The following is an 11791-nucleotide window of genomic DNA, read 5'->3' on the forward strand; positions in this document are numbered from 1 at the left end:
CCATTCACCAGACTGGACTCCTTTCCGCATGCCTCCTTCACATGGAGTACATATGCAGGTGTGCTGTACATTGGGGATAGAAGGCAGTCTGACGCTACTCACTTGCCACCGATCTCCAAGTGGCTAGGCATGGACTGAAAAGCTAAAAGTCCCCTTTGGGCTCCGAGTGAAGAAGTCGTTTGGCCCTACGTGTGTCTTCTGTTTTGGAGGATGATAAGGGTTTGATCCTAAGCCTATTGAAGTTGGTTGGTCGGGGAGAGAACTCCCATTGACTTTAATGGGCTGTGGATGGGGCCCTGAGAGTGGTGGCTTTCCTACACTTGTACATGAAATTGGAAACTGATCTGATTTGAATAAACACTTTTTTTTCCCAAACTTTCTACAGAAATCTAGTCAATATTAAAAGAGTTCTTATAGAAAGAGTACTGTTGGTGTAAAAGTTTTATGATGCAGGTGTATGGAATTCAGAAATCTAAATGAACAGATGAAGTAGAAAACTGTAGCTGAACCATTTGTGAGTATAACTTGTGTTTCTAACTGTCCGTGCCTTCGTTAGAAACCCACTATTTCAGGGACTATAACGTTTACATTAAAATAATAGGTTTGTTTTTTTAACTGGAAAAAAAATGGCCGAGCTATTTTCCTTGACATTCATTACTTAAAGTAAGAGTGCTGGTGTAGCTATGTTGGTCACATGGAAAGTGCAAACAATGCTTTTCTCAGAAATCTAAATGTGTCATGGGTACAATGCTTCAGGAAGAAATGCTAGCATTACCTTTCAGATCCTTTTATTTTCCAGTTAATATCATATCATTCTGTTCTTGTTAATACTAACCAAAATTGAAAGCTTAAGCTATTGTGCTCTATTGAGTTCTTGTTGTGAATGAGGGGGGGAAAGTAACAGAGAGTACCAGTTCTGGTTACAAGTTAAACAGACAGCTTGAAATGTAGCCAACTTTTAACAAATTATTTAATTTTGAATATAAGAAACACCAGCTTTGCAAGGCAGTATCTTTTTCTTATTGGACCAACTTCTGTTGGTGGAAGGTACAAGCTTTTGAACTGCAGAGTTGTTCAGGTCTGGAAAGTTTCTTTCCCTTGACCTGAAAAAGAAGTCTGTCTAGTTCAAAATCTTGTACCTTCCACCAGAAGTTGGTCCAAAGAAAGATGTTACCTTATCTACCTTCTCTTTGAAATAAGAGTGTTTTTTCTTTTTGTATAGCTCAGCTTTGCAGTTTTGCCTCCTTTGGAGAAGTAGGGAGATTTGAAGGCCCGACAGTGCACATTTGGTCATCACGAATGATGTTTTCTCATGGAGAAATAATAGAATAGAGAAAGAACTAAGGATTTTCTTTTCTTTTGATATGATCAGTAAAGTGCCAAAGGTGGGGCTTGTGCTTTATCGTTAGCTTGGTGATGAAACTAATGGCAGAACGTGGCAACTCTGCCTTTCAATTTAATGGGAACTGAGCACTGGACTCTGGATGTCCTTTTAACATTCCACAACAGGAAAAAAGTGTTAAGGTTAACTTTACATTTCCTGGGGCTTGTAGGTTTGTTGCAACCTTATCAATATTTAAACAGTGTTTATGTATTTTTTTTAAAGTAGATGTACTACTACTTACTTTGGCACTTAACTTTGCACTTAAGCAAAATATTTCCAAAGTGATGTGAGAGGTGAACTTTATCTTAAAGGGACACAGTCAACTTAAAGTCACATTTGTACCTGAATTATTTTATGTGGTATTGTTACAAATATCTTCTAGGATCAAGATAAGTAAGAGATGAGACTTTTTTTTCCCCAGTTCATTCACTTTGAGTATTTGGGATTTTGTGATTGTGTAGAATACTTACCTTACCTTATACAAACAGTCATTTCCCTCTCATTTTGTGTTGGTTTTTCATACATCAATAGGGAAGAGAAAAAAACACTTTAAAGTGGGAAAACATATGTAAAACTGTAAAAGTTGGTAGGGGGCACCAGGAGCAGGTGTAATACCTGAAACTAGTTTAAATTATTAGAACTTAAATAATTTGTTAAAAGTTGGCTAGATTTCAAGCTGTCTGTTTCACTTGTAACCAGAACTGATGCTCTCTGTTACTTTTCCCCCCTCATTCACAAGAAGAACTCAATAGAGCACAATAGCTTAAGCTTTCAATTTTGGTTAGTATTAACAAGAACAGAATGATATGATATTAACTGGAAAATAAAAGGATCTGAAAAGTAATGCTGGGATTTCTTCCTGAAGCATTGTACCCATGACACATTTAGATTTCTGAGAAAAGCATTGTTTGCACTTTCCATGGATATATCATGCCTCTGTTTTAGTATTCTGTAGTGATAGATATTGCTGTAAAATGCTCTATGCATATAATATTTACCGAAACATAGCAGTTTGTATACAAAAGTAATGTGCTCACTTATACTATCACTGAACCTTTAATAAACTCAGAGCTGGTAGGTAAGGTCCCCTGGAAAGGAAATCTTTCAGGGGACAGTTCAGGGGAGCTGGCAGTTTCTCAAGGAGACAATGGTAAAGGCACAGCAGCAAACTATCCCATTGCAATGGAAAGATGGGAAGAGTAGTAAGAAACCAATATGGCTCCATCAGGAGCTCTTTAATCTGAAAATCAAAAAGAAATCCTACAAAAAGTGGAAACATGGACAAATTGCTAAGAGAGTACAAAAGTATAGCACAAGTATGTAGGGACAAAATCAAAAAGGTTAAGAATGAAATGAATGACACCTAGCAAGTGACGTAAAAGGTAATAAGAGGAGGCTCTGTATATACATTTAAGAGAAAGACAAAGGAAAGTGTAAGTCCTCTACTTAGTGGGGAAGGAGAGCTAATAACTGATGTCAAGAACGCTGAGGTGTTTAATGCCTATTTAGCTTCAGTCTTCACTAAAAAGGTTAATGGTGACCAGATACTCAAGACAATATTAACAACAAGGGGGAAGGAACACAGGCCAAAATAGGGAAAGAAGATGTTAAAGAATATTTACATAAATTAGATGTATTCAGGTTAGCAGGGTCTGATTAAATTCATGGTAGGGTATTTCAGGAACTAGTTGAAGTAATCTCAGAACCATTAGCAATTATCTTCAAGAATTCATAGAGGTGGGTGAGGGCCAGGAGAATTGGAGAAGGGCAAACATGGCACCTATCTTTTAAAGGGGGACCAAAGAGGACCTGAGGAATTCTAGACCAGCCAGTTTAACTTGAATAACTAGAAAGATACTTTTCAGAGTAACAGCCGTGTTAGTCTGTATTCGCAAAAAGAAAAGGAGTACTTGTGGCACCTTAGAGACTAACCAATTTATTTGAGCATAAGCTTTTGTGAGCTACAGCTCACTCTAAGGTGACACAAGTACTCCTTTTCTTTTTAGAAAGATACTAAAACAAATTATTAAACACTCAATTTGTAAGCACTTACAGGATAATAGAGATATAAGGAATAGCCAGCATGGATTTGTCAGAACAAATTATGTCAAACCAATCTCATTTCACAGGGTTATTGGCCTAGACTGAAGATGAGGGGAAAACAGTAGACGTGATATATCTTGATTTTTTTTGTAAGGCTTTTGACAGTCACACAATCCAGTTTCACATGCAAACTAGAGAAATGTGATCTAGATGAAATTACTCTAAGATGGGAGCCCAGTTGGTTGAGACAGTATTCAGAGTAATCAATGGTTCTCTGTTAAACTGAAAGGGAGTATCTATTTGGGTCAGCCCTGGGTCCAGTACTAGTCAATGACTTGAATAATGTAATGGGAAGTATGCTTATAAAATTTGCATATGATACCAAACTGGTAGAGGTTGCAAGCACTTTGGAAGATAAGATTAAATTCAAAATCGGAGATTTGGTCTGAAATCAACGAAGTGAAATTCAAGATAAACAGGTGTAAAGTACTACACGTAGGAAGGAAAAATCAAATATGTAACTACAAAATGGGAATAACTAGCTAGGTGATGGCACCACTGATAAGAATCTAGGGATTATAGTGAATAACAAATTGAATATGAATTAATGTGATGCAGGTGTGAACAAGGCTAATATTCTGGGGTGTATTAACTGGAGTATCGTATGCAAGATGGAGGAGTATCATATGTCCCACTCTACTTGGCACTGGTGAGGTCTCAGCTGGAGTACTGTGTCCAGTTCTGGGCGCCACACTTTAGGAAAGATGTGTATAAATTGAGAGTTCAGAGGAGAGCTACAAAAATGATGAAATGTTTAGAAAACATGACTTATGTGGAAGGGTTTAAAAAAACCTGAGCATCTTTAGCCTTGAGAAGAGAAAACTGATGGAGGACCTGATGATAATCTTCAGGTATGTTAAGGTCTGTTATAAAAAGGATGGTGCTCAGGTGTTCTTCATGTCCACTGAAGATAAGACGACAAGTGATGGATATAATATGTAGCAGTGGATAGTATCCCTGCTATAAAGGTAGTTAAATTCTGGAATAGGTTTCCAAGGAAGGCTGTGGAACCCCTTTCACTGAAGGTTTTTAAGAACAAATTGGATAAACACCTGTAATGGATGGCCTAGGTTTACTTTTTCCTGACTTAGCACAGGGGTCTGGACTTGATGAACTCTCAAAGTACCTTCCAGACCTACTTTACTATGATTCTATGAAACTGTTTGAGACCTAGCATCAAAAACAAAGAATTGTTAGTGTATTCCAGCAGTTAGCTGTTACTTTCCAATGCCTGAATTCTGCTTGAGTCTTGTGTGCAGACATCAGGTACTGTAAATCCAGATTCTGGAAACTTTGAGTCAGCCATGCTGAAGTAGTCCTTTCTTACATGTAATGGTAATTGTCAGAGTTCATATCTGAGTCACATTTTGTAACTTGTTTCTTTGTATTGTGAAAATGTAAAACTATGCACTGACACTAAGGCTATGGCTACACTATAGTTTAAGTCAACAAGTTATGTCACTCAAGGGTGTGAATTAGCCACCCCCCAAGCGATATAACTTATGCCAATCTAAGTGCTGTTGTGGAGAGCACCACGTCAGTGGGAGAGCTTCTCCTGCCGACAGAGCTACTGCTACTTGCGGGGGCTGGAGTAATTAAGTCAACTGGAGAGCTCTCTCCTGTCGGCTTAGAGCAGTTACACTAAAGAGCTTACAGCTGCACTGATGCATCTGCGCTGCTGTAAGCTCTCTCATGTAGCCATAGCTTACGTTTTTCAAAGTTTAGTATCAAAATGTCTTCAAAATTACTGGTTATTCTAATTTTCATGTTTCAGGCTGCTTAGTGGTAGAAAACAGACTTATTACCCCCAACACTAAGTGTTAGGCTCTTGCATCATTCTTAAATCTATTCTTCCTCCTCCATTGGTGTATATTTAGGAATTGCAAATGTGTTTGCAAACTGTTTACATCTGGCTAGTTTGTGTGCTGCTGTCACAGTATTGGACATGGTTCATGGATGTTTCCTGAAAATATCCAGGGTGTGAAGATTAAATGCCTGATTTGATTGTTCACAAAGTGGCTAGACTTAAGGTAAATTAGATCCAGAAAAACCATGGGTTGCATATTTCTGCAACCCTGGTATTGATGAAAATGCAACCACTGAACTTCTGATCTGGGACTGTATCCAAATTGCAGTTATCTATAGGGCAAAAAAAAGAGGACTGCCACTTGCATCTGATGTTCTTTAGAAAACATTATATTTTATATGTTTAAGATTATGGAGGCAGAGTCTAGCAGCTGGAGCAGGGGAATGAAAATCTATATTCCTGGGTCTATTCTCCACTTTGCGGCTGGCTTGCTGTATAACCATGATCATGTAACTTATCTTCTCTGTGCCTCAGTTTGCCTATCTGTAGAAAGGGGTGGGTAATACCTGACTCAGGGATATAGAGTCTTGCTTAATTTTGTAAAGCATTTTGAGATCATTTGTAAAGTGGAGTTATAGAAGGTCAAAGTCTGCCATGTTTAATTTAAAGACTTTTTTTTCTCTCTTCTCAGGATTCCTACAGGAAACAAGTAGTAATTGATGGAGAAACCTGTCTCTTGGATATTCTTGATACAGCAGGTCAAGAAGAGTACAGTGCAATGAGGGACCAATACATGAGAACAGGGGAGGGCTTCCTATGTGTATTTGCCATAAATAATACAAAATCATTTGAAGATATTCACCATTATAGGTAAGCTTTTTTTTTTTTAAGTTAAACTATCATCCTGGTGACTCTCAAAAGAGAGAAATCAGCTTGCTCATGCTCTTTCATACCAAAAGATGGGTTTGTTTCCTACAGTTTAGTTAGTTGTGGAATAATAATATATTATTACTCCTGGGGAATTCTGCACCAAAAAAATTTAAAAATTCTGCATATTTTGTTTGTCAAAATTACAATAATCATTCCAGTTTCAGTAATTTTGGTAATTTACTTCAAAATACCTGTCAGCAAGTATGTCTGTAATAATACAGACAAAAAAAAGATTCTGGTACTTTTTTTTTTTGACAAATAGATCCCTGACTAGGCATATTAAAACAGAACTTTGAATAATTCATTTAAACTACAATACATAAATTTCCCACACCCCTCAGAAGCAGTGCAAAGTCTTGAGGGAGTCAAGGATAATGGAGTAGCTGAGAGGGAGGGAAGGAGCCTGAAGTGAACGTGGAGGGTTATTGGGTATGGGTGGGAGAAGTATGAAACCATTTTTTTTTTTTTTTTTTTTAAGGGGAGAGGGTAGGGATTTTTAGGGAGTTGGGGATCCTCTCCCATGCAGACCCTGGCTGATCCCAAGTCTTTCCCATTCGGTCAGGCACATATGTCCCTGCACGCCCACCCCCCCCACCCCCCATGTCTCTGCAGCCCCATCCGCATCCCCGTGTGGCCTTTCACCCCCACTCCCATTCAGCCCCTGGCTCAATGCTGTCAATCCACTAGCTCCTGAGCCTGTCCTCCAGTCTGTTCCTCTCCCCCCCCCCGGCCCCTCGCCATTCTGAATCCCAGTCTGTGACTCCACAGCAGCCCCATGTGTCCCACTCTGTCTGTCCTAACCTGACTCTGTGGGCAGGATGCTGTGATGACCTTCTAGTCCTGGCGGAATTCTGCGCCACTAAATCCACCCCCCCCCCCCCCCCGAAAATATTTTCTGCCTGAGAAGAAAATACATTCTGCACCACTGTACGTGTGCAGAATTCATGTCTGGCACAGAATTTTTTTTTACCACACAGAAAATACATTCTGCCTGAGAAGTGCTGCAGTTCTGCCTTTTGCCCACCAGAGGCCTCTGTGGTGCCAAAACAGCCAATTGTGTTCATGTTGCTGGCTATTCTGGCTCCACAGTGGCCTCTGGTTGGCAAAAGGCAGAACTGCATCACTGAGCAGACGGGGGTTCAGAATGGCGACGGGGGAGGTGGGAAAGAAACACAATTTATTTTTTCCCTGCGAAAATACATTCTATCAGACATGAGTTCTGCATGTGTGCAGTGGTGCAAAATTCCATCAGGAGTAAATATTATAAGCAGGGCTTCAAAGCTGCTATTGCAGTTTATAAGCAATTAAATATATGCTAATCAATCCTTTAGTCATTTAGCCAGAGTATTTCCAATTTGCCACTTATGCTTGGAGCATGACACAGGGTTTTGAGTAGGTAGAAGGGGGATGGCTGAAGCCTCCTGGAAGTTCAAGAAGTAGGGCCATTTTGAAAGGTAAATAAAATGTAAAACAAATACGGAAATGAGGAGATTTCAACATTAATATCCTATTGAGATGAATGGAGGTGATTTGTATCCCTCGGGCAAATCCTGCCCACTGTGAGGCCATAGCAGGCACTCTTGGAGTTAAAGTGGAGTAGTTGTGCTCTGTATGAAAAGATATGGTGATCTACATGGGCAATGCATGACCATGGCATGAACCAAAAAACCCATCTCTGTGGGGCCTTTGTCTGTCACTGTATAGCAGGACATATGGATGAAGCCTGGGGATCTGCAACTTAGGTTTTTAAAATTTGATAACCAAATTAAAGTTATGCTTTGAAAATCTTGGCCCTAGTTATCTATTATGACTTAATAGGATATGTAATATGACTTTCCTGATTATAGTGTCTATTTATGTATTAAAAACCTTTTAAAAAGTTGCCTATCCCATAAATATATTACAAAAAACAACTTTTCCCATATTGATGTAAACAAAAATACATACTGCTAATATAAGGATAATTAAAATAAACACACATTAGGGTAACTATTGGTCTGTACCCTGAAGAAAAAATTAACAAATTTGGACTTTGGACCAAGAGAAGGGGAGCGGAGCACACTTCCAAAGTCAGAACCACTTCCAGAGAACACCCTGTGAGGTGCTCCCTCCCATTTATAGTGAGGATCTTCAGCTCTCATGCCTCCATCTTCCATTGATCTTAACTGTGGGAATTTGGCAGTCTCAACCAGGGTTCCCTCTAATTTTTCTCATGCATGTGCGGAATGAATTTTATGTGCACCAATATAGAGGCGATGTCTGACACATCACCTCCATATTGGTGCACATAACAAAATTCATGTGGTGGGGGTGGGGCTGAGGGGTTCGGCATGTGGGAGGGGGGCTCAGGGCTGGGGCAGAGGGTTGAGGTGAGAATGTGAGGGCTCCAGCTGGGAGTGCAGGCTCTGGGGTGGGGCCGGAGATGAGGGTTTGGGGTGCAGGCTGCCCAATGGTTATGGTGGGGAGAGAGGACTCCCCCCAACTCTCTCTCCCCGCAGCAGCACCTGGGCTGGAGGGAGGGGTGCCTCTCCCCTGGGCGCAGGAGGTCTGTGCCGGGGCTGAGTTGGAGGCAGGGGAGGGATGCCTCTCCCCTGGGCACGGCAAGTCCGAGGCAGGTCTGTGTTGGGGCTGGGGGAGGGGTGTCTCTCCCCACCACAGCCCTGAGTCCCTGTGTGGGGCTTACTAGGCATCTGTGTGGCCACCGCAGCTTAGAGGGAACTTAAATCTCAACCCTTTCATGACTTAATACATTATCATCACCTTGAATTCAACCTAGGAACATATTGGAAGCCGATGCAGATCACAGAGCGCTAGAGTAGTGTGCTCCCAATGTGAAAAACGGCCATGACATTCTAAGTTCACCTCTTGTACTAGATTCATTTTAAGAATTGTCTCTATTTAGTCCCATGTACAGTGCATTAAGCAACCTAATCTTGTGACTTGTATAACTAGCAAGCCCACATCAGGCGAGAGAAAAAAAATAGGGCTGTCAAGCGATTTAAAAAAATTAATAGCGCTGTTAAACAACAATAGAATACCATTTATTTTAAATATTTTTGGATGTTTACTGCATTTTCATATATATTAATTTCAGTTATAACACAGAATACAAAATGTACAGTGCTTACTTTATATTTATTTTTCATTCCAAATATTTTCACTGTAAAAAACAAAAAAAAATGTATTTTTCAATTCACCTCATCCAGGTACTGTAGTGCAATCTCTTTCTTGTGAAAGTTGAACTTACAAATGTTGAATTATGTGTAATAAAAAAACAAAATCTGCATTCAAAAACAAAACCATGTAAAACTTTAGAGCCCACAAGTCCACTCAGTCCTACTTCTTGTTCAGCCAATCACTCAGACAAATAAGGTTGGTTACAAGTTGCAGGAGATAATGCTGCCTGCTTCTTGTTCACAATGTCACCTGAAAGTGAGAACAGGCATTTGCATGGCACTGTTGTGGCTGGCGTTGCAAGATATTTATGTGCCAGATGCACTAAAGATTTGTATGTCCCTTCATGCTTCAACCACCAGCCCAGAGCGCTTCCTGTGTGGTTATAGCAGACTTATTTTTATTCTTGCTTTAACAGTGAAAAGAACATAGTGTTATTTTTGTCCAGGTTTCCGTATTTTGAGTTATACAGTATGGCTTTCAAACCCTTCGTACAGAGATAATGCAGGGAGCACAACTGTAATTATGTAAGAAGGCTTCTTGTTATACAACCTCTCCCCAAAGAACATTAAGGGTTGAATTCTGGCATGAGTACTGTTACGTTCACACATCAGTGAATGAGCTTGTGAACTGAGATTGACGGTTCACAGAACTAAATATCTAATAAGATAAGAAACCATAGCTTTGTTAATTAAGGAGTAAACTTCCAGACTGTCTGGGTGGGAAACAGAAATTAAATTAGTGATTGGCATTATCTGTTGAGAGTCCTTCAGCAACATGATTGTTTTGCCAAATAGTTTTAATCCAGTATTTTAAAGATGCATTCTAACTAGTATTTGAAAGAGGGAGCCACTTACTAAAGAAAGTCTCAGAGAAAAAAGTAAACCAGTGATTTAAAGAGACAAATCTTAAAATCTCCCCCTCTAGCACAGATGTCAGCAGTACTGATTTTAATACAGGCCAGCTATTGTGGGTTTTTAATAGTATTTTATTCGTTAAAAAAGCTAAGATAGTATGTGCAAAAGGATGTCAGGCAGTATAATCAGTCAGCAAAAAAAGCTGTACAATAAAACACTGATCATAAACAATTCTTGAGAAATGTTTTCTAAATGTGGGAAGACAATAAATTGAGAGCAAGGTGGATTTGATTTAAATCACTAGTCAGGAAGACTTGATTTAATCATGGATTTCTACATAAAAGTGCATTCTTGTTGGTTGTTATAACCTTAATACATATTCTTCACAACTCAGAGATAGATGAGACCCAAACTGGGTCTCTTTTATGGCCTGCTGCCATTATAGGTTTTCCCTTCTAGTGAGAGAACGGTATGATAGCTTTCAAAGCAATGAAGGCTACACTCAGAAAGACTCAAGACTTCTGGAATATGCTGCTCAAACAGTTTCACTTTTGTTTCTACTGCCTGTCCCTCCCTTTTCACATTTATCTCCAGACTTCTTCTCCTTGTCCAGATCTATACTGCCCCCAACAATCTTCTATTCATTGAACTTTTTGAAACTTTGCACGTTTAGAGAGAGGTATGGGACTGACTCTGTGCACACAAATTTGCAGAGGGACAATAGGGTTGAGGTCTGTTATTTCTCATCTCTATATATTTATTTATTTTAAAACATTTTTGCTGTTAACAAGCATTATATCTCTGAAGACGCACATCCTTTTTGAGGACTGCAAAACTAAGCATCTCTGATGGTATCTTCTAGACTTAGCACAGAGTCCCATTGGGTAGATAGAAAGATTAACCTAAATAATCTATACAGAAGCCCCTGGAACCCGATAAGATTGGGTCCCTAATCCAGGAACTATTGGAACTCATTTACAAAACTTTTCTTAAACATTACATGAATATATTGTCTCATACTATAGAATTAGAATTTATAATCCCTATTCCATGATGAGATATCCTTGAGCTATAATGTATCTTAATTAAAACTATCTTTAGATAGGTTTTTTTCTCAAAAAGCATTTTATCAAAAAAATCCAATTTAAGTTAAAAATCCAAATTAAATAAAAACATATTTTTTTTAAATCATTGATTTTTTATCCACCCTGAGACCCCATCGTTGCGTCTACACTTACGGCGGTATGCAGAGTACAGACTGCATGCACAGCTAGTACAGGTATAAATAGCAGTATAGACCATGGGGCATTGCTTAGGCGAGTGGAGTACAGACACGCCAGAACATTAGGATCCGTACCCTATACAGCTCTCTACGTGCCCGAGTAATGCTTCCCACGTCTACACTGCTATTGTTAGTGTAGTTTCCCACTGCTGGAGCCTTTTCCTGCCACAATGAAAGGCTTGGGCAGTGGGGAAAGATTCTGGTGGGTGGTGAGCGCTGCGTTGCACACGGGGCGGCAGGAAAGTCTTGGTGCA

General features: G+C 39.6%; 1 protein-coding gene across 2 annotated transcripts in view; it reads left to right on the forward strand.

The window, feature by feature from the left end:
* Positions 1-11791, forward strand: part of KRAS (KRAS proto-oncogene, GTPase) — a 41794-nt gene that overhangs the window by 8471 nt on the left and 21532 nt on the right. For both annotated transcript variants that reach the window (XM_077826273.1, XM_077826281.1), the window contains exon 3: positions 5986-6164. In XM_077826273.1, the coding sequence (XP_077682399.1) occupies positions 5986-6164 (179 nt within the window). The remainder of the gene's footprint in view (positions 1-5985; positions 6165-11791) is intronic.

Source organism: Eretmochelys imbricata, chromosome 1, assembly GCF_965152235.1.
Source record: "Eretmochelys imbricata isolate rEreImb1 chromosome 1, rEreImb1.hap1, whole genome shotgun sequence".
Classification (NCBI taxonomy): domain Eukaryota; kingdom Metazoa; phylum Chordata; order Testudines; family Cheloniidae; genus Eretmochelys; species Eretmochelys imbricata.